The sequence below is a fragment of the Drosophila takahashii genome, chromosome 3L (assembly GCF_030179915.1).
Source record: "Drosophila takahashii strain IR98-3 E-12201 chromosome 3L, DtakHiC1v2, whole genome shotgun sequence".
NCBI classification, from domain to species: domain Eukaryota; kingdom Metazoa; phylum Arthropoda; class Insecta; order Diptera; family Drosophilidae; genus Drosophila; species Drosophila takahashii.
Window position 1 is genome coordinate 651,105 of NC_091680.1, and position 21,491 is coordinate 672,595.

The 21,491-nt window shown below is 43.2% G+C and overlaps 5 protein-coding genes across 10 annotated transcripts; 3 read left to right on the forward strand and 2 right to left on the reverse strand.

Annotated features, from left to right (window-relative positions):
• Window positions 1-36: 36 nt before the first annotated feature.
• mth (methuselah) lies at window positions 37-4,223 on the reverse strand. 5 transcript variants are annotated; one of them, XM_070215771.1, is made up of 9 exons: window positions 4,121-4,223; window positions 2,986-3,158; window positions 2,417-2,921; window positions 2,207-2,360; window positions 1,584-2,015; window positions 1,356-1,527; window positions 964-1,158; window positions 806-893; window positions 46-514 (listed from the first exon to the last, which is right to left on the reverse strand). In XM_070215771.1, the coding sequence occupies exons 3-8, from the start codon at window positions 2,915-2,917 to the stop codon at window positions 809-811; spliced, it is 1,539 nt and encodes a 512-aa protein (XP_070071872.1). In that variant the 5' UTR covers window positions 2,918-2,921; window positions 2,986-3,158; window positions 4,121-4,223; the 3' UTR covers window positions 46-514; window positions 806-808. The 5 variants fall into 5 exon arrangements, with proteins under 5 accessions (XP_070071871.1, XP_070071868.1, XP_070071870.1 ...); XM_070215767.1 differs by lacking the exon at window positions 806-893 and having other exon boundaries at window positions 40-514; XM_070215769.1 differs by lacking the exon at window positions 806-893 and having other exon boundaries at window positions 40-514; window positions 4,125-4,216.
• Window positions 4,224-4,808: 585 nt separating this feature from the next.
• On the forward strand, window positions 4,809-15,436 carry Ptpmeg (protein tyrosine phosphatase Meg). Of its 2 annotated transcripts, XR_011418803.1 has the most exons (11): window positions 4,809-5,163; window positions 9,825-10,236; window positions 10,975-11,082; window positions 11,153-11,245; window positions 11,312-11,453; window positions 11,518-12,367; window positions 12,641-13,329; window positions 13,832-14,456; window positions 14,514-14,691; window positions 14,751-14,957; window positions 15,036-15,436. XR_011418803.1 is itself a non-coding variant. In XM_017155838.3 (10 exons), exons 2-10 carry the CDS (start codon window positions 10,084-10,086, stop codon window positions 14,838-14,840), a joined length of 2,928 nt encoding a protein of 975 aa, XP_017011327.2. In that variant the 5' UTR covers window positions 4,809-5,163; window positions 9,825-10,083; the 3' UTR covers window positions 14,841-15,436. The 2 variants fall into 2 exon arrangements, 1 of the variants encoding a protein (XP_017011327.2); XM_017155838.3 differs by having other exon boundaries at window positions 14,751-15,436.
• Window positions 15,437-15,815: 379 nt separating this feature from the next.
• Window positions 15,816-17,297, forward strand: LOC108066994 (zinc finger matrin-type protein 4). The gene has a single exon (XM_017155805.3). It carries the CDS (start codon window positions 15,887-15,889, stop codon window positions 16,997-16,999), a length of 1,113 nt encoding a protein of 370 aa, XP_017011294.2. The 5' UTR covers window positions 15,816-15,886; the 3' UTR covers window positions 17,000-17,297.
• Window positions 17,298-17,599: 302 nt separating this feature from the next.
• Window positions 17,600-21,466, reverse strand: Cdc5 (cell division cycle protein 21). Its single transcript, XM_017155844.3, has 4 exons — window positions 21,310-21,466; window positions 20,963-21,228; window positions 19,458-20,899; window positions 17,600-18,970 (listed from the first exon to the last, which is right to left on the reverse strand). The coding sequence occupies exons 1-4, from the start codon at window positions 21,352-21,354 to the stop codon at window positions 18,276-18,278; spliced, it is 2,448 nt and encodes an 815-aa protein (XP_017011333.2). The 5' UTR covers window positions 21,355-21,466; the 3' UTR covers window positions 17,600-18,275.
• Window positions 17,832-18,233, forward strand: Roc1b (Regulator of cullins 1b). The gene has a single exon (XM_070214596.1). It carries the CDS (start codon window positions 17,832-17,834, stop codon window positions 18,231-18,233), a length of 402 nt encoding a protein of 133 aa, XP_070070697.1.
• Window positions 21,467-21,491: the final 25 nt, after the last annotated feature.

Consider the following 21,491-nt stretch of genomic DNA (forward strand, 5'->3'; position numbering starts at 1 on the left):
TTGACTTCCCTTTAATGTGAGAACATAAAGACTTCACAATAAATAATAATAATGTAAATATTGTTCAAAAAAGTATACCCTTAACCGGAAAAAAATTAATATTCCTGCTATGTTATTTCTTTATTTTAAAAATGCACATTTGTTAACTTTGTTAAGTAAATAATAATTCCCGATATTACCATATTAAACATGGCTTAAAACATGGGAAAAGCTTGTGTTTAAAACCTACTTTTAGCTTAACTTACTGTCGCCAATTTCATAGTTCTAGGGCCGATTTCTCAACCGCATGTTAAATTTTAAGTAAGTGGAAAACCCTGAAAAATTTATGGGAATTCAGTGCTTAAAAAGTAAGTACCTAACTCCTGAAAGTTAATAAATTAAGTTATTGTGGTTAAATGCAGACATTTATGCATCAGATGGTGTTCTTGTGAATTGGTTAAAGGATCCTCCCGCCGTGCTCCTACTTCCTTTTGATCTGGTACTGATGGCACTCCACGTGGGTTTAGGATTGTGCCTAGGAAGAAAACATAATTACTAGTATATAACAGGAAAATAAGGACTCAATAAAAACTTAAAACCGTGCAAAAATAAATGAAGCTACATAAGTGAGGACAGGAGACTAACACCATGCTAAAATAAAGCACAATAACTTTAAAGTGAAAAGCAAAAAACCAGGGAACAAGTGTTTCAAAACATAAAAACCCGCTGGATTAGAGTGCGCTTTCGATCTTACATGCAATATTATTTAGCGCTTATTAGTACTATTTTCCAACACCAACAAAAAAATGGGTTCCTTTCGGATTACCTATTACAGAACATTTCGATCATATTTCGTATTCTCTAGCGAAATCTCTTCTTCGCTGTCAAGGGCATCCTCACTCTCACCCTTAATGCTGCTCAGGCGGAGGGACAATGATTTAACCTGATTAGTATATCTCGTTGGCAGAATTGCAAATTACTTACCGATCCCTCAAGAGTTTCAGCGTGCTGCGCTTTAGAATAAACAGCACAAATATTATAATTCCCTGAGACCAGTTAAAGTAATCAGCCACTCTAAAAATTCCTGCCCAAGTTTCGTGGGATTGCACCAAGTAGGATATTATCTCTAAACTCCACGACATTCCCATGATGATGAAGAGCCGCAAAAAGAAGGTGTAACTGAAATGGAAACAGGATACTTTAGTTATAAACTAAACTTTTAGTTTAACAGGACGATTTCTCAATGTAAGGTTAAGGTTCTGGTTATTTATCTGTCACAGAAAGTTAATGACAAGTCTTTAAAGACTGTTATCAGTTAATTACAGTTAACCAGCACTTAACCTGACACTGAGAAATCGCCCCTAAGTATGTATTACGTTTGTTTGTCCGAGTTTAGCTTCTGCTTTCTCTCTTGCTTGTGGGCAAAGTTCTGAATGTCCTTCTTCACTCGAACTATACGAACGGCCGTCAGAATAAACATGACTATGTTAAACACAATCAGTATCAACATAGGTCCATAGAAGTAGAGCATGGCTGACCACTCCAGAGCTGAAAAAGAGGCAATATAAGTCGGAATCCTTTATAAATGATTTACCGAAACCTACTGTATATCCAACAATGGCCTGAGCCGGCCATTCGAGGATTCCAGTACTCATTCTCCACGACCTTATCAGCTAGAAAGGTAATTGCAGTTAAAGCCGAGGCCATTCCCCAGGCGTAGGCGTTGTAGGCCAGAAACCGATGCTCTGGCAGGAAGCGATTTATCATGCCGGAGGTGCCGCTGAAAGTATTCCAGAGATGCAGACTGATGACCGAAAGCCAAAAGAATGCGGCCATGACGAAAAAGTAACCCATGAAACCGGCTGTAATGCAGATGCTGACCGATAATCCCCACAAGTCGAGCAACAGGAAGAGGTAACCCATGAAGAGACAGACCATGTAGCAGATGAAGCACTTGCCGTGCAGGTTCTGTAGCTTTTTAACGTACAGATAAACGCTGATCGTGAAAACCATACAAACGAGCGATGAGATGATTACTGTGAAACGGGATTAAAAAAAATTAAAAGTCTGAAAAGGACACTGATTTCTCAATATCATGTTAGGGTTAACCTGAAGTTAAATTCGTTTTTCCTTTTTAAGTTACTGATAGTTTCTGAAAAAGCAATTTAACCTAAGGACAAAAGTTAGCCTGACATTGAGAAATCGGCTCGTATATCATTCAACTTACGGATGGTCTGCCATGTTCTGGATGGTGTTATATAGCAGTTATGTGGTGCAATTCGTATGAATGTTTTATTACCATCTGAGAAATTAAGATGCTGAAGACAGTATTCTCGCTTGCTCATAATTGCGTTGTCATAATGGCGATAAAAAGTTCCATTCTAAAAAAAAAATTCCATTAAATTTGCCATCGATACCGATTATTGAGCAACTAAACCTCGAACAGTGTGTAATTATCCATTTCATCTCGATCGTCCAGGTAGAACATCCCATCCTCACAGGGCATCGGTAGGTCCCATTGAACGATTAGTTCCTTCTTGAAGTGCCTTTTGACCTCTGACCCATCGTCAAGGGTCACGTCGACGTAAGGATCGAGGTCTAAGAGTTCTTTCTCCGTCATATCATCGAAGCACTCTCCATTTACCATTATGTGATCGTGTGGGCAGCAAAATCTAACACAGGTCTTCAGTTTGCAAACACATCCCCTCATGTGACTTTTAACCTCCTCTTTGGAGTCGTCCGGTAGAATCCTAAAGTCATATATTCCCGTTAACTCGGCGGGAATTAGTAGATCTTCGTATAAATATGACCCATTGGGGAACTTTTGACCTGACGAAATATCGACGGTGTCAAAGAAATTACAATCGGGAATATCAGCGCTGGTTTTTTGCAGGACTAGCAAAATAGCTGCTAAAAACGATATTCGAAATATACCCATTGATCTAAAAATAAAAAAGGAAAGTAACCTTTAGCAATGTTTGGGCAAATTAAAAGGTTCTTAAGTACATGTTAATATATTCCACTGAGTTCCAAATTGGGGTGACCGAAAAGTTCTCAAGCTGGTTTCAAAATCTTGATCCCTATAATATCCGATCCTTGATCCGATTTAAGACTGTCCATTATTGGTTCCTTGAGATGGAGGTGGGCTTCGGTTAACCGACTGATTAGGATGTGGAGTTCTGTTTCAACAGAATTTTTTAATTAAAATGTTTTAAATAAATTTTTTTTGTAGAATTGTAAATTTGAAATATTTTCTGGAAGGGTATACAAAATCCATGCATAGAAATTTAGTAAGCGCAATTTTTTAATTATTTGATTGTTCATCATGGGTTCCAGACCATTAATATTGATGTTATGAATCACATGAAATTTCCTGGTTGCTATCGGCGTTGGCAACAATCTTGAAAAGTATATATAAGTAAACTACTTATTTAATTTCAGATAAGAGGACGATTTATTATTTATTTAACATGACAAATGATCCGCCCACAATTGCGATTTTTATAAACTGAATGGAACAAAAATGGTTAAATTTTGGGTTATTTTATGCAATCTGGATTTTTTTGTTAAAATATTAAAATTATCGTTGGTCGGATTTTTTAGGACGTACATCCGTTTTAAATATTAAACATCACAAAAAAAACAGAGAAATCGAGACAGGAAACTGAATTTAACTTTAATTTTTAAACGAATTGGAATTTCAAAATCTAAAAAAAATGGTTTTATATTTATAAGATAGCCGTGGAATTTGCAGCTTCATCACAAAAAAATCAAAATTTAAAATAAATAGTTATTTAGACTTAAAACTTTAGCATGGTAATTCTCTTATTTTTAATTCTCAATGTTTGATTCTGTTAATGAAAGCCAGGTTTAAATTCGGCGCTCAGTAGATTACAGGTGGAGAAGACACTGTTTGATAGGCAAATCGATAAACGATAAAGACCGAGAGCGATGCCCTCCACCTCTTCGAAAGAAGAACAATGACGTGCTGGCATTATAATGTGGAGGAGATCGCTATTGCTACTGTTCGCCTGTTAGAATGCGACCGGGACTTAAGGTGTTAAGTGTTGTACCACTCAATTAGAAAGTATCTTTGGTATTTATTTTGTTTCAGCTGTGATCTAGTAGATTTCGACCTCACCTACATATATTAAGTTCTTTGTGTTTTATTTTAATTTTCTTTCTTTCGCTGCTGCCCACACGATCGGTTTAAGTTCACCACAACACTGATCGGCCATCATCATACACACCATACACATATGTACATTATTAAGACTGTTAAACGGTATTTTTTCAGGATATTTCAAAGCGGGAAAATTTAAAATGTAAAATAAAGGAACTGTTTTTAAAGAAGAAATTTAAAAGAAACGGTTTTTTTTAGAGGTTAAGAAGTGCATGTTTTTTTTTTGCTTTTGGAGGAAATAATAGACTGATGGTGTGAATAAAAAAAAATGTTGTTTCAGAACCGTCCGATTTATTTTATATAACTTCGAATGTAAAACTATAATCGTTCTAATTTTATACTTCAAGTTAATGAGCAATTTGTAAAAATTAAAAAATAATGTTAAAGTAGAACTGTATCAACAGAACTTAAATACAAATAATTTATAGAAATTTATAAATAAAAAAAATTAGTGTTAAAATTTTTTTAAAATATCGACCAAATTTGTTTAGACTTAACAGTTAAATGTTATCAGTGGGAAGAACCGAGATTAAAAAGTTAACAGAGCGCTTAAACATGAGTGCAACTATCGATAAACTGTTTTTGGTATATTTAAGCAAAATAGAAATGGTATATTCCCTACAGCCGGATGGTATAATTGCCCGATAATTCTGCGGTCACACTGTCTATAATTTTTTTCGCCGTCGGTTCTGTTTCGTTCGGTTTGTTTTCTTTTCCTCCGTTTCCGAGAAAACCCCCAAGAAATGCGAAAGGATTTAAGTTAAAAACGAACTCGCGCATTTTTGTTTATTGTTTAGCGTTCGGTGCGAATTAAATTGTGTTTTCCACCCGAAGATTTGTTGACTTTTCCACGAAGCCGCTGCTGCAGTGTGAGTGTGTGCGTGAATGTCGGTGTCTGTGCACCAAGTGCATGTGTGTGCTGCAAACATATTTAGCATTTATTTAATAAAAAACAAGGAAAAGGAGAAATAATCTAAGCAAGTACAGCAGCGAAAAGAAAGGTAAGAATGTGTGTGTAATTAATTATTATTATTCTTCCTCTTGCCCTCCGTCTGCATCCGTCCCTTTCCCTCACACAGCCCACCGGGAAAGTGAGAAGGTGGTTCTTTGTGTGCTGAAAATCCTGTTCCTTTTAGCAGAAAGTGTTGGAAATCCTGTATCTTTCAGCAGGCGACGGTGTAGGGAAAATGTAAATTCCCTAGGAAAACCACATAGAAACCTCATTTCCCCCTTACTTTTTGTGTCACCCCCGTGTATTTTGAAACCAGAGACGGAAGAAATGTAAGGGGTAAATGAGGTTTAGTCTCTTCCGCTTGTATGGAGAAACCTCATGAAAATATCATATTTTCCACAGGAATGTTCCCGCTGGGAGCCTCTTCCGGATTTTGAATGCAGGCGGGAAAGAGAAGGAATTAGAGGTGGCTCACACACACACACGTATAGTTCTTTTAAGCCGCACGAATGCAATGCAATGGCGGAAGTGACAAGCCAAGATGCACTGCAATTAATCGCTGATTGTTTGTTTACAAATTCGTCAATTAACCGTAACTGCAACTCGGCCACTCCCCCTTTTGATTCGCCCCGTCAAGTTGTCATGCACAACAACAACTACAAATGCCCCAATCAAAAGAAAGGGGGAATAATGAAAGAAACGCAAATCAGCTGCGATTCTACACTGTGAGAATACAAAACAAATTATACTAAAGAAATTCTGAAACTAATTAGTTCGATAGGACAAAGACCAACGGAAAATATAATTTTTTTTTTACATTGACAATTTTATATTTATTAAAGCCATTTAATAATTTTAATTTTAGATGAGCTATACATTTACAGTATTTATATAATCTACTTTTTTTTTTGGTAAAATAGGTCAAAAAAATGTTGTTTACCAATATATGGAAAATGACAATATTATTAGGTTTTTATCTAATTTTATTTAGAACTCTTTGGATTAGTGTTCAGGAATGAACATTTTTCGTCAACCTACGTAAATTTTTTTGTAATTTCAATAGCTTCATCAATTTAATAATTCTTAAAAATCTTTTTTAATTACACTAAATCATTTTGTGCGAGTGCTTCTGGGTGTGTATGAGTGTCGCCCGGGTCTTCAGCCGGGGACTGTGTTGCATGTGGAATATGAACACGAAAATAGCATATTCAGAATGTTGAGCGCTGAACAAACACTCACGGGGTGTGCTCCTTACTCCTCACACCCCCTTTCCCCCGTCTTCACCCTGCCAGTAAAAGCAATAAAAATTAAAAGGCAAACAGCGATAAGCGGACTAAACCCCGCCTTGGGTGAAATACCCCATCCCTTCCTGGGGTCGCCACCCCTTCCACCAAGAACACATGGCAACCCTGAGGCATAACGGTATATGGGCTATGGGCAGACATAAAGTAAACCCAACAAATGCATACGCCAGCCGATAATTAATGCCAGGCCAGCGTAATTGATGCGTCTCCGGCACGAGAGAAAATCAATCGGGGAGTAGGTATAACCTGTTTTTCCCCCCAGAGTTGCCAGCTCCATTTTAAAAGCAATTTCCCGAAGGGTGCCGCCACCAGGTGGACCACAACCCCTGTAACCGGGAAATTCAATTTAGTCCAAGCTTTTTGCTTTCAGCTCCCTCATTTTAATTTTTTTATTACAAGGGAAAAATACTTTTAAAAAAATAATTTAATTTTCCCTTATAATTTAGAAAATTTTATAAAATTAATTTACTAGTTTTTTCGATTTGATAAAAAATACACTATAAGATCTTAAAATATTTATTTATTTAATAGCCCATCCATATGTTTTTCCCACTCTAATTTGACTTTGATTGGGGTTGCCAGGCGTCGAAAGCAGCTCCTTCTATAAATGGAAACCGGCTTGAAGGATGTCGCGTGTAATTGAAGTTGAGTGACATCGGGTTGTACCCCCCCGCTTATCGCCTCCAACGCCACATTGCCCCCCTAAGAACAACCCACATCTGAAAGCTTATCTTAACGCCCCCTTTGTTTTGCCTAGGCTTTGTTGTTTTCCCTGTGGCTGGCATTTCTCGAGTTTCGTTTCCTTGGAAGTTCCACGTCTGCGGTTTCCATTACCTCATATGGATCCAGATCCATTGTGCCCATTGCCCTTGTCTCAGGTCTCCGCAATGGTTTCATTGATTGAGCAACCCCTGTTGAGTGATGAGCACTCTCGACAATCCCAATCCCAAGACGAGATCACAAGTACTTTGCCGAGAGTCGGAGGTCAGAGTCGAGGCCCTAAGAAAGTGCTGCGTTAGCTTTATAGACTCCAACTGGTTTGGCAAGAGCTCTTGTCTTCTCTACTCTGCAGTTCAGTTCAAGCGAACAAAGAAAGAGCCGCAGAAAGAAACGGAAGCTGAGGCTGCCCCCAGACCGTTATTCGGTCAACGCGATGGAGAAAGAGCAAAGAGCTGGGTAAACAAACAAACATAAAATGCAAATATGTGTCCCACTGATAATTTCGCACAGAAAGTCGGTCAACGAACCGAAAAAAACGAGGAAGAGCGGTCAAACAATGGACACCCCAATGGGGAACCTAGGTGTTGTCCATTGCGATTTCGATTTCATAATGAAAAGTCAAAGCGACTGAATGGCAGTCGTCCATTGACAAGCTGCCCTAAATGGACACCGAACTAAACTGGCTTCCGGGCAAATATGGCGCCCAACGTGGGGCATTGGTTTCCCGCTTCCCCCACCATTCATCTAATTTCATAACCCTGTCCCGTGGGCGTCCGAGAATGACGCAACCATTTGTTTGTTTTTAATAATATTCTGATTGTGTTCTGTTTTCGCCAACCTGTTGATAACCCAAGCAAACACAGTGGTTCTCGTTTACCATTTTTTGCAATTGTTAAATGTAAAATGAAGAAAATTATAACGAAATATAAGTCACATTTTCACTCTAATGACACATTTTAAAAAAATTTTATAAAGTAGCGATAAGTTTTTTGCTTTAAAAAACACATTCCAATAGGCACTGCTTATTTTCGATTTCCTCACTACATTTCACTTTGTGTTTGCGCTAATGATTTACACACATTGATAATGAAACGAGGGAAGTAAGGTCGATGAGGAAACCAACCTATTGGCAGTCGATCACTTAAGCCACATTTATTTATTGCCCATTTGTGATTTCTTTGGGCCACCACATAAATTATGTCTTTGTCATTCTTTTCTAGTTAAGTGATAGATCTGGCATTAGTTTTGCTTTTAGAATCTAGATCCGCCTGTTTTACCCATCTGTCGCTCTCTTTCGCCTGACAACAGTCCGGAAACGTATTATTTATTTAGAACAGCATACAGAAATATCTATCCCTACTCTGAGATATTTTTACTTGCGACAATTGCGCTCCCTCCCACGCCAAAGAAAGAAAACGAAAGATCATGGTTTCCTACTAGAAATTCAGGAATCAAGCCAGTGGCTATGTCTCATTTCGTTATCGATCGAAGGCTTAACACCCCCGATATCTGGCTAAAAGCGGCCACTGACTCAAGGGAATTCGCCAGTTAGCGCCCCGTTCGATAATTACTAACAACTGCTTGGTAACTACGGGCATAAAGCTCTGTATCCGACTTCTTGGCCCTTTTTAATTCGCGCCGCTCAACAAAAGCGGTTTTAACCCAGTTCAGAAGAACAGTCAACGTCCGCGGAAAATAAAAATAAGGTTGAAAGGTAAAATAGCTGGAATAGTGCTTACAATTATGCACACACAGATACTTGGGGCCTCTGTGTATATTAGTCGAGAGCATTTAAGCCAATTACACGGCACATCAATCATTAGCAAAGACGATTTGTGCCACACGGCTTGGGGCAAGAGCACTGAAAGAAACGAGAGTTTCCAGATGGTCAAGGTATCTGACGAAGAATGTCGGAAAAATATCGATATTGTTTAAACTCTAATTACACTGCTTTAAAGCAAGCAGTATAGTTTATAATTTCATAACTTTCATATATGTTTATAAGTATATTTCCTATTCTTGCTTTCGAGATGGTTAAGGTATCTGTCGTAAAACGTCAGAAAAATATCGAAAATATCGGTAACATCGATATTTCTAAAGCTCTAGTTAGACTGCTTTAAAGGAAGCAGTTTATTTCATATATTCCTTACATTTCAAAGTATATTTCCCATTCGTGCTTTTCATAAATATTTTTAGAAACGTAAAGATAAGCCGAGCTTTCAATTTTAGGTTTTCAAGTATAAACATGAATTCCAGGAATTGATTATTTTTTGCCTAGTGCACAAATGTTTGTATTTGTGTATTTGTAATGCCCTCTCCACTAAACCTTATCTACAAGTTTGACAACAGTTATTCTGGGCTTTCCGATGGGTTGCGAGGCAAAGAAAGGTCTCAAAGACAAATTATTAGTCACCCAGCAGTCGACTTGGTTTGTTTGTCTGGGTTTGCAATACGTGGAAGTATGCACCATTCAATTCCGCGGGGCATATGGAAATGAGGGGCAGGCCTGCGTTGTTAGGTGGTAAGTGAGTGAGTGAAGTTGTGTGTTGTGTTGGATAAAAAATAACAACTAGGAAAATAAACAACTGCAGCGGAAGAGGAGCGAATAGCTTTTTTCATTGCTTATTATCCAGCCGTAAGTCGGTGCTCGCATAAACCTCGTTTCTCACCAGCTCTCGATTTTCAGTCAATCAGAGATCCATCCACATGAAAAGGAGCCGAGGAGGGCAGCCAAGAAGTTAACTGGAAACAAAACAAGCAGCCAGCATTAAAAGCAAACAGAAATCAACAAATACTCTTGCCAATTTATCGAATAAACAAGAAGCCGAGCCAGGAGGAGCTCCTACTTCTCCGCCGCAATCAGCGCCCTCCACACGTGATATACGTCGACTTTCTCGCCCCTCGATCCCTCGGTACCCGAATCATGGAGTTCATGGAGCTCGGTCATGTTTGAGCGCTTCCGACTGAGCAACCTGACCAGAACCTTTCGCCTGAGAGGAGGCGGCCCAGAACTGGCGCGCGACAAGAAGAACCCGCAACGGCAGCAATGCGTCACCGTCCTGTTCCTAGATGACATCACGCACACCTTTCGGATCGAGGTAAGCAGGGGTTTGTTTTACATAGTTACAACCCTCAAAACCTCATATTCCTAGCTCTTTAATTATAATTGATTTAATGCCTAGAATAACAGCATGTTTAAAGTGGGTATACTGTGCGTGAGGCGGCAGAGAGCAGGCATTGAGAAAATCTCTTTCCTCTGATATTCAAACCGCATTAGCTTAATTATACGATATGCGAATCGCAGTCAAAACAAAGAAAGTTTTCGAGGTTTAATCATCACTATTCATTTATTCACTTTTTATCTGCTCATTTTTTGGCTCAGCACTCGAAACTCACTTTCATCTCGACTAACATCTCCAGACACGCACTTGTCCGCATTGTTTTCCAATCTCCATCCGAGGTTTCACTTTCTTTCACCTCGATGATCGAGTAGTGTGTGCGGTTGAAAATTATAAATCTGTCTACCAAATTGCACCTAAATGGAAGTAGTTTAATCACTGTAATTGCACCAAACACAATAGGGGGAGAAATTCAAGCATAGATTGGCTTTTGAGGTTGCTTTTTATTTGACACCAGTTATTGTCAGTAGAAGTGTTGAGCAAATATTAATTAAAAGAATTAATTTCACTTGAGAAACAGTTCTTATCAAAAACCTACACTTTAGTAAGAAAATTCTATACAAGATAGAGGCCTTTAGTTGGCCTAGAAAATAAAGGGTTTTTCGGATTTTTTTTTATAAACAGCTTAGCTAATCATCATCCTTTCTTCTCCTTTAGAAACGTGCGAAAGGCTCTGAACTCTTGGATCAGGTCTTTCAATATCTCGAGCTATCCGAAAGGGACTACTTTGGCCTACTATTTCCACAGAAGCCGGGTGACGTTGTGGTAAGTCGTGGAGATTTCTTTCCATTTCTTTAGCTCATTTCTAATTTATCTACTTTTTTCCTTTCCACAGAGATGGGTGGATGCCCAGAAGCAGTTCAAGAAGCAATGCAGCAGCGTTTCCCTCGACAACGATGCCGTTCCATTATTAGAATTTAGGGTTAAGGTTAGTTAGATGCTTTCTATTTACTAAATGATAAATTAACATAACATCCTCCCTTCCTTCTTTCAGTTCTTTGTAAGCGATCCCAGCCGCCTGCAGGAGGAGTTCACTCGCTACCAGTTCTATCTGCAGATCAAGCGCCACATTTTGCTGGGCAAGCTGCCATGCTCCAGCAACACCCAGTGCCTGCTTGCCAGCTACACGGTGCAGTGTGAGTAGCGGATCTTTTTGAGATCATTTCAAAGTTATTAATCCAATCTTCCTCCATTTCACAGCCGAGTTGGGCGACTTCAATGCGCCGGAACACCAGCCGGGCTATTTGAGCGGCATGCAGCTGCTCTGCGATCAATCTACAGAGGCGGAGCGAAAGGTGGGAGAGCTGCACAAGCTGCACCGCGGCCAACTGCCTGCGGATGCGGAGTACAACTACCTGGAGCACGCCAAGCGGCTGGAGCTGTACGGCATTGACCTGCACAAGGCCACCGACTCAAATGGCAAGGAGCTGCAGCTGGGCGTTTCGGCGGTGGGACTGCTCGTCTTCCAGCACTCGCTGCGCGTGAACACCTTCTCGTGGAGCAAGATGGTCAAGGTGTCGTTCAAGCGCAAGGATTTCTTCATCCAGCTGCGTCGCGAGCCCAGCGAGAACTACGATACTTTGCTGGGCTTCGGAATGAGCAGCCACAAGCACGCCAAGGCGCTGTGGAAGTCGTGCGTGGAGCACCACAGCTTCTTCCGCCTGAAGAGGCCCCATCGCCTCTCGCGCTTCTTAAACATTAGTTTGGGAAGCAAGTTCTACTACTCGGGACGCACGGAGCTTCAGGCGGTTCAGGAGTCCAAGCAGCGCGGTCGCATTCACAAGGTCTTTGTGCGTTCGCCTAGTAAGAGATTCCTGGGAGGAGCAGCCGGTGGCGGAACTTCGGGCTCCTCGGGCGGAACTCCGATGCTGCAGCACAGCGGCTCCGAGAGCGCCACCTCCCACAATAATGGGAAGTTAGCCGCCGGAGGAGGAGGCACCATTCTGACCATCACCAAGACGAGCCGAGACAACAAGGTGACTTCCAAGGAGGCGGAATCCATGCCCCGAAAGGCCTGGGAGCAGCAGAGCGACGAGTACGACATCCAGCTGTAAGTGGGAAATGGGATTTATAATAGAGCCCTGCATAAATAGATTCAATTAATTATTTTGAATTATTTGTTTTATATGAATGAATTAATTAGAATTTTGAGTTTAATAGAATAGAATTAATTAGAATTTTGAGTTTAATAGAATTGAATGAATGAATGGCATGAATTCCGAAATAATTCAAAATAATTCATTCAACAAAAATTGAATGATCCACGCAGGGCTCTAATATATAATTTATATATTACATTATCTAATATTTAATTATATTACAGCGACGTGGGCTTCATCGAGCAGTGCACGCGGCGCTTCGAGTCCGCCTCACCTTCGCCCATGCCGCCCGCCTACAGCTCCGGCCAGCACAGTCCCCTCCTGCTGCCCACGACCATCGCGGATGCAGTGGGTCAGCAGCAGCAGCCGGAGAGCGGCAGCGACCTCATCACCATCCGTCTGCAGGCCGACGAGCAGGGACGCTACGGGTTCAATGTGAAGGGTGGCGTGGATCTGAGCCTGCCCGTTCAGGTTTCCAAGGTGGTTCCGCATACGCCCGCCGATCGCTGCACTCCGCGTGTTTGCGAGGGCGACGAGGTGCTCATGATTAATGGCAGGGATGTTCACGGACTGCGTCACGAACAGGTGGTGGCCATGATTCGCGATTGCCGTCACCAGGCCAGCGGTGAACTGCTGCTGACGGTGCGCCCCCAGCGCTGTGCTCCGCTGCTCCTAGAGGAGGAACCCCTGTACCAGTACGTTCCCGAGAGCGATGAGATCGGATCGCACTCCAATCTGCTCGACGGCGACGCTCTGTTCACCCAGAGCCTGCTGCTGCTCAGCGATGGCCTCGCCTCGGGCGCCCTGCTCGCCCAGTACGAGCTGATGTACAGGAAGAATCCGGATCTGGCCATCACAGAGGCTCGCAAGCCGGGAAATGCACCCAAGAACCGATATCGAGACATATCGCCATGTAAGTTTCAAGGGAAAAATCTAGGGTTGTTGAAAATATATCAAAATATCGATATTTTTGTATCAAATTAGGATGTTATATCGTGAAATTTCGAATATATGATTATATTGTCTTTGATATTTTTGCGTTGGTTACATTTTCATTCTAAATTTAAAAAAAAATATCGAAAACATCGAAAATATCGAAATATCGATAAAATATTTTTGTAATATTCGACCACCCTAGAAAATCTTAAATAATACTTTTAATCTAGGGTTGTTGATATTAAATCAAAATATCGGAATAAGATATCGATAAAATCGATATTTTTGTATTAAGCTAAGATGTATATGTCTTTGATATTTTTGCTTTAGTTACTTTTTAATTCTAAATTTAAAAAAAGTATCAAAAATATCGAAAATATCGAGATATCATCGATACAATATTTTTGTAATATTCGGCAACCCAAGAAAATCTTAAATTAATACTTTAAACTTAGAATAACCCCCTTTTTTCCCTTCAGATGACTGCACTCGGGTCTCTCTGGTCAACTCGCTAACGGGCGACTACATCAACGCCAACTATGTGAATATGGAGATTCCCGGCGGTGCGGTTAACCGGTATATTGCCACCCAGGGACCACTGGCCAGCACCACGACGGACTTTTGGCGCATGGTGCAGCAGGAGAGCAGCCACCTGCTGGTGATGCTCACGACGGTGATGGAGTCGGGTCGCCAGAAGTGCCACCAGTACTGGCCAGTGACTGGCGAGGAGCTTCAGCTGGCGGAGGGCTTTTCGGTGCGCTGCCTGAGCGAGAAACCAGACGAAACGGGCAGCTTCGTCTTCCGCGAGTTTGTGCTGAAGGACAAGCACGAGCAGCGGCACATCCACCACATGCAGTACCTGGCCTGGCCGGACCACTGTGTGCCCTCCGATCCGCAGCTCTTCCTGGAGTTTACGGAGCGAGTGCGCGCCGCCAGGAATCGCACGCTGCTGCAGGAGATTGAGGAGAGCCTGAAGCAGGTGCGACTGATGGACGCCGATGCGGATGCGGACGAGAACGGTGGCCTGATGAGGGAGCGCAAGTGCGCGGCCAGCAATGGAGCCACTCCGGAGGACGAGACGCCCGTCTCGACGAGCGTGCATCAGTGAGTTAATCAGATGGGAAGAAGATTACAAGATTATAATAACATATTTATTTATAGATGCATCAGTGCCGCCAATCCACCTGTGATCGTCCACTGCTCGGCGGGAATTGGACGCACTGGAGTGCTCATACTGATGGACACCGCTTTGGCTTTAATGGAGGCCCGCGAGCCGGTTTATCCCTTGGACATTGTGCGCACGATGCGCGATCAGCGTGCCTGTATGGTGCAGAATGTGGTGAGTATTGTTATGATTTTCTCTAAATAATTGACTCATTACCTATCTCTAATTTCCAGAGCCAGTACCGCTTTGTGTGCGAATGCATCTGCGCCGCCTACATGAAGATCTCGCGCAGCAGTGCCGCCATCAACGACGACGAGGATTAATCCCGCTACGCAATCTACAATCTTCCGCTTTACACGATTCGATTTGTTTCGAGTTTTTTCTTATTCTATACGAGAACCTACGTCTAAATCTATCTAATTGTTAGTACCCGTAGACATGTACGTTTAAAACTGATTGTATATCATTACTATTACAGACCCCCCATATATATTGTATTATCAACTCTCTGTTCGTAGGGTTTACCCCCAAATACACTCTTAATTATATACATTAATTAGCTCCCGTCAGTCGCCGAAAGTGCTAAGAGGAAACGAGGATTCTAAATTTACAAAGCCACCACGACGGAATGGTAAACGAAGTGAACCAACTACCTAATCGAACGTATACAAATACAAAGCGAAAGAGAAGCAAATGGCAATTTATTTACACCCATCCAATGCTACACAACACGAGAACAATACGATATGCAATACAGCAACCGAGAATAAAACGATCCTTATACATTGATACTGATACTGATACCGATGGACAACACGAGAAGATAAAACTGTTAGTATTTTAGCACCAAATCAATTCATTTACATAAATGTATTTATGCTGAACAAAAATCCAATAAAATGTGTAATTAAAAAATAAATGGTTTTTTATTTGTTACTTGGGTAAATATGTTTATTTTTGAATCTTCTATGGAGTTTTATCCATATTTCACTATAAACAAAATAAAGATTCGCTGAAATCTATAAAATCAGAAATTAAATATGTTTTATATAGAATTCTGAAAAAATCTTGAAAATCAAGAATTTTGGTCAGTTGGGCCGCCAATTTCCAGCAGTTCTAGAGATGATACATTTAAAAACTGTGAAACATCGGCAAAAAAATAGAATATCGATGTGTTCTTTAAAAAGAACCAAAGATATTTAAATATAAATCAAACGTTTTGAAATTTTTAAATTAAAAATCCTAAGAAATTATTCTTATAACAACCCATCATATCACCTTTTCTTTTTGACGTTTGACGCATGCGTGTGATTTCTAGGGCCATCTCTAGTTTTGCATTGGGTTATAGATTTCAGTCTCCAGTCGCGAGATGAGCTCCCCCGGATTCCTGAGCAACTTCCACATTCCGCACTTGGCGCCGGGTGCAGCTCCTCCAAGTGAGCCCATGGACCGGAGCCGCAATCAATCTCCGCCAGCGCCGGAAATCCCGACGGGCAATCGTCTGGTGGCGCCGGGAAAGCAAGTGGGAAACTCTGGTGATTCTCCAGCCATGAGACCTCCGTTGAAACGGAAGGCTGAGCGGATGGAGGAGGATCCATCTCCAGAGCTGGCCTTGTTTCCCGGACGCGACGAGAGTTATCCGGAGGAGCTGAACCGCCTGATAGGGCCACTCAATTGCGAACTGTGCAAGGTGCAGGTGACCTCGAGGAAGTGCGCCCGGGATCACTACGAATCGAAGGCCCACGACCGGCACATCAGCGCCTGGCTGGCCAAGAACTACACGGAGGCGGGTCTGGAGGCTCCCCAGGTGAAGCGGATGGCCAAGCAGGGACCCACCGGCCCGAATGCCTTCTACTGCGACCTCTGCGACCTGGATCTCACCTCCTCCATGCACGCCCGCCAGCATTATTTGGGCAGGAAGCACAAGCTGGTGGAGCAGCGCATCTCGAAGCCCTCGGGAGCGGGTCACTACGATGCAGCAGGGAAGTGGGTCCGCACGAGCAGCAAGTTCGAGGGAGAGGGTTCCAGTTCCAATCCCCCCGATGGTCGTCATGGTATAGGCAGTCTGTTCTTAAAAGCGGAGGAAGTAGTAGCTTCCAAGGAGATGGAGGTAGCTACCCAGGAGAGTCCAAACGACAAGGAGCAGCGCTCCTGCAGCCTGTGCAAAATAGTGGTCACCTCGGCTCCCCAGATGCAAATCCACTTGGCAGGAGCCAGGCATCAGAAGAATCTGAAAGCTGCTGCTGGTCAGGATCAGCCGGTGGCTTCGGGAGATACTGCCTCGCTTCCAGAGGCTCCTCCCCAGAAATTAGAGAAACTAGACGCCGCGGAACTGGCCCTTTATCGCACTCCAATTGGCCAGTACTACTGCCAGCCCTGCAACATGATGATGAACCATGTGACCACCTTGCAGCAGCACCTCATCGGCAAGAAGCATCAAAAGACGGCGAAAAACCTTCCACAGGCGGAGAAGACCGCTTAAGACAACCAGACGATTAATACTTATAGTCATAACTATAGTTAATCAATTAATAATTGTAATGAATAATTATGTAGAAAATGGAAGCAACATTTCATTTATAAATCTTACTTTTCTTGTACATTCATAATGTATAAAAAATTGAAATAATAAGTTGTAGTATTATAATATGAAAAATTCTTTGGACAATGGAAAACCATTTAATTTTAAAATCCTACTTTCTATTCGTAATACGAAATCTATGAAAAACAATGACTTAATTTCCAATTTGCAATATAATAAACATGACAAATATGTTACCAAAGTCAAAAACACTTGTTTTAATAACTGTAATAAATAATTCTGTAGAAAATGGAAACCTTATTTCATTTATAAATCTTACTTTTCTTGTACATTCATAATAAGCAATCTATGGAAAAAATTAATTGATATTCTAATTTTTGTATTACAAATTAAAATTATAATTTGTAGTATAATTATAATAATGAATGAAAAATTCTTTGGACAATGGAAAACACATTTCTATATATACATATGTCTTCATGCAAATTCTTAAGAATTCGCGGTCCGTCGAGGATAATATGTTCCCCAAGTCAAAACCACTTGTTTTCTTGTACATATTTATTTTATATTTCCATTAACATTTTCTGGATGAGCTTTGTAAACTAAAATTGGCTTAAATTATTTATTTTTCCCAGTCAAAACTGAAATCCTCACTCTTTTTAATTTACGTCAAGGGATAGATGTATGGGACTTCAACAGTTTAAATCAAATTCGACTTTAGAGTACACACAACTTACAAAAAAGAGGAAAAATTAGATTAAATTAGATTAGAATGGCCGATGAAATGGATGTTGAGGAGACGGAGGACTTTCACGATCTGGAGTTTAACGACGAGGAGCCATCGGGAAGTGGAGCAGCAGCAGCAGCAGCAGCAGCAGCAGCAGGAGGATCTAGTGCCGCCAAAGAGGAACGCTTCGTGGTGAAGAAGTGGGTGGCGCACGCCCTGTGGTCGTGGGACGTGGCGGTGGACAACTGCGCCATCTGCCGCAACCACATCATGAATCTGTGCATCGAGTGCCAGGCGGATCCGAATGCCAACCAGGATGAGTGCACGGTGGCCTGGGGCGAGTGCAACCACGCCTTCCACTACCACTGCATTGCGCGCTGGCTGAAGACGCGGCTCGTCTGCCCGCTGGACAACAAGGAGTGGGTCTACCAGAAGTACGGGCATTAGGAGGGGGCGATAATAGTTGTGTGTTCTAAGTGATTCTTAAAATTAAGCCTCCTGTTCGGCGGGGGGCAGCAGTTGCTGGGCCGTGGGCCTCACGCCGGTTATCAGCTCAATTTGCGAATAAATCGATTCCCGTTCCTCCACCAAACTGGCGTACTTTTGCTGCAGCTCCTTCTCGCGGTCCATCTGCCGGCGCACATCCTCCTGCAGGGATTCCAAACGACGCGGCACCGCAATGGCCTCCTGTTCACCCAAAAAGCGGAATGTGGACAGCGAAACGGAGTTCTGCTCAATCTGACCGTAGGTATCCTGCAGCTGCTTGATGAGCACCTGGGCGCGCGCCTGGTAGCCGCCGGTGAGGATCTTCAGCTTCTTCTCGATCTTGCCGCACCGCTTGGCCTCCTTGGCCATGTGCCGGCGATTCGTCTCCAGTCGCTTCTCCGCCGACTCCAGGCGATCCTTCTTGCTGGCCAAATTGGCGCGCGTGTAGCGATGCTGGGAGGGCAGGTAGAGCACCTGGCCCAGGCACTCCTGCCACACCTGGGCGTACACATCCAGCGGCAGCTCGCCGTGCGACATGCGCTCCTTGACCACCTCCATCTCCTCGTCGAGCATCTGCCGGGCGGTGGTTAGTTCCTGCTGCGAGATGTCCTCGTAGGGATTGGCCTTGAAGTAGCTCTGCAGCTGCTCCAGCTTGTGCTGCGACTGTCCCGGCACGGGATCCTTCACAGAGTCGTATACTGGGGGATAATATAAGATATATATTTGATATATTAAAGGTAATTTAAGAGGAATACCCACTCGAGCCCTGCGTGAAGCAATCAATTTTTGTTTTATCATAGTATGCCATGAAGTTTCTGATTTTTTAATTCAATTCTATGTGAAACAAATTGAAAGTTTTTACCATTTTTATTTTGAATTTGCCAGATTTTGAGAACAAAAAGTGGAAAACTGTTAACAAATCAATGTTAACTGCATAGTAAATAAAATTCAGGCACTTCATTCTTCAAAAGAAATTGTCGTTTGAATTATTTCAGAAGTCATGCCATTCATTCATTCAATTCTATTAAACTCAAAATTCAAATTCAAAATTATTAAATTCTATTGAACTTAAAATTCGAACTAATTAATTTATATAAAACAATAAATTCAAAATAATTCATTGAATCGATTCATGCAGGGCTAATATATATGATATAGTAAAGGTAATTTAAGAGGGATACCCACACTGCATTGTGATCATCTCGTGCTTGATCAGCTCCTCCGCCTGCTGCTGCTCCGTGAGGTTCTGTTTCTCTGACTGTGGCCTTAGAATCTTTGTGTTTACCTCTGTTGGCCTTGGCAGGCTGCGCTGGATGACCTGGGAGCGCTTCTCCAGCTCCCGCTTGCGTTTGGCCTCCTGTTCGGCTAGCAAACGAGCATCCACATCCGCCTGATCCTCGACAGCGGGCTCTGTGTTGGTTTCCATGGGCTCGCTGTCCTCTTGTTCAGGCACCACGATCTCGTAATCGTTGCGGGGAGCGGGCAGGGTGGAGAGACCCTCGCGGAGCGTGGACTTTAGTTGTTTCTGGTAGTTTTTATACAGAGCAGGGGTCTCAGTAACGCCCATGCTCTCCTCGGGATTAATGCTTAGTTTGTCTCGCACATAAGCGGGGGTATTTATAGCAGCTCCAGTTGCTCCCTTTACTGGAACTAAAGCCCCCGAAGAGGGCGTGAGGAATCCCCCGGGAGTGGCTGCTCCTCCGCCCTCTCGCTGCGTTCTAAACGGAGTGGCAATCACTGTATTTGGAGTAGCAATCGAAGCCGCTTTGGGTAAAACACCAGAGAAATCAGACTCGTGGAGCGGGGTGTTTAGACCTCCTTTTAGCGGAGTCTCTGTGTGGGTCAAGGCCATCATGTTCTGCGCCTCCTGCATAATTCGATCGGTGTAGGGAGCTGGGGTCCTCGGAGTGGCCGCCACCTGGGGAGTGATGGAATAGTCGGCCAACAAAGCATCCGTTGTCTCGATGCCACTTTCCCCCGCAATCTCCTTGGCCATCTCACTGGCTCGTCCCAGTTTAACCACCTGCTGCAGCTCCATGTCGGAGATTTGGGGCGTCGGGAGCACCAGCTTAGAGCGCTTCCTTTCCGGCTCCATGTTCTGCAGCATGGCGGTGGGCACCTCGTTCTCCTTGCGCTGCTTCAGCTTCTGCTTGTCGCGCTTCCTTTCGCGCTCCTCCTTCTCGGATCGCAGTTCTCCATCCAAATCCTGCTGGCGCATCTTATTAAAGTCCGGTTCCTGCTTCTGCAGATGCTCCTCGGCGGTGTCGTAGAATCCCAAGGCGGGTCGCTTCTCGAAGGGAATCTCTGCGTTGTAATCGATGCCCTTGATCCGCTTGCGATTTCCGCTTCCAATTCCAGCGGCTCGCAGTTCCCGGCGTTTTTGGAGGGTGGCCAGGCGACGGGCCTCCTCCAGCTGCTTCTCGCGCGCCTTGCGCTTGGCCTTCTTGCCCTGCGTGTTGGCCAAACGGGCACGGGCCTCGGACAGCATTTCCAGCTCGTCCTCGTCCATGTCTTTGGGGTCGGGACGCGCCGGCTTGGTCTCGGGATTGGGATCAATTTCGCCTGGTTTCAGCTTGCGCGGATCGTCCATGGTGTCCTCGCCATCCTCCTTGCGCTGTGCCTGATCGCTGGGGGGGATTAGGATAGGGATTAGGGGTTTCTTAAGGGGTTTTTGAGGGTTCTTAACTCACAGTAGGTACTCATATCGCTCCAGGCATTGCGCCGCCGTTCTCCCGATGATCGGGGCTATGGTGCGCCATTGTGTAGGCATCAGTTTGGCCAAATGGAGCAGCTTCTCGTCCTCCTCGCGGGACCACTCGGTTTTCTTGATGCTGGGATCCAGCCACTCGTACCACCTGGCCTTGCACTGCTTCGCGGATTTCCTGTGCAGCAAAGAGGCAATGCGACTCCACTGGTTCTTGCCGTACTTCATCACCGCCGCCTTGAGGATCTCATCCTGGAGGGGATTGGGATTGGAATCGGGGGAGAAAAACCGTGTCAGCCATGTGGTAAAGGGTTATCCGATAGGATTACTCACCTCCGTGTTGCGCCACACGCCGCCCTTGATCATTATTCGCGGCATTCTGTGGCTTTTGGTTTATATTTCTCTTTGGTTTTCAAGAATTTTCACAATTTTCACCGGAGTCACGAAATTTTGCCAACTTTTTTTAACAGTAGCCGCTAGTGATGGTCAATCTTTCGATTACCGCGATAACTTCA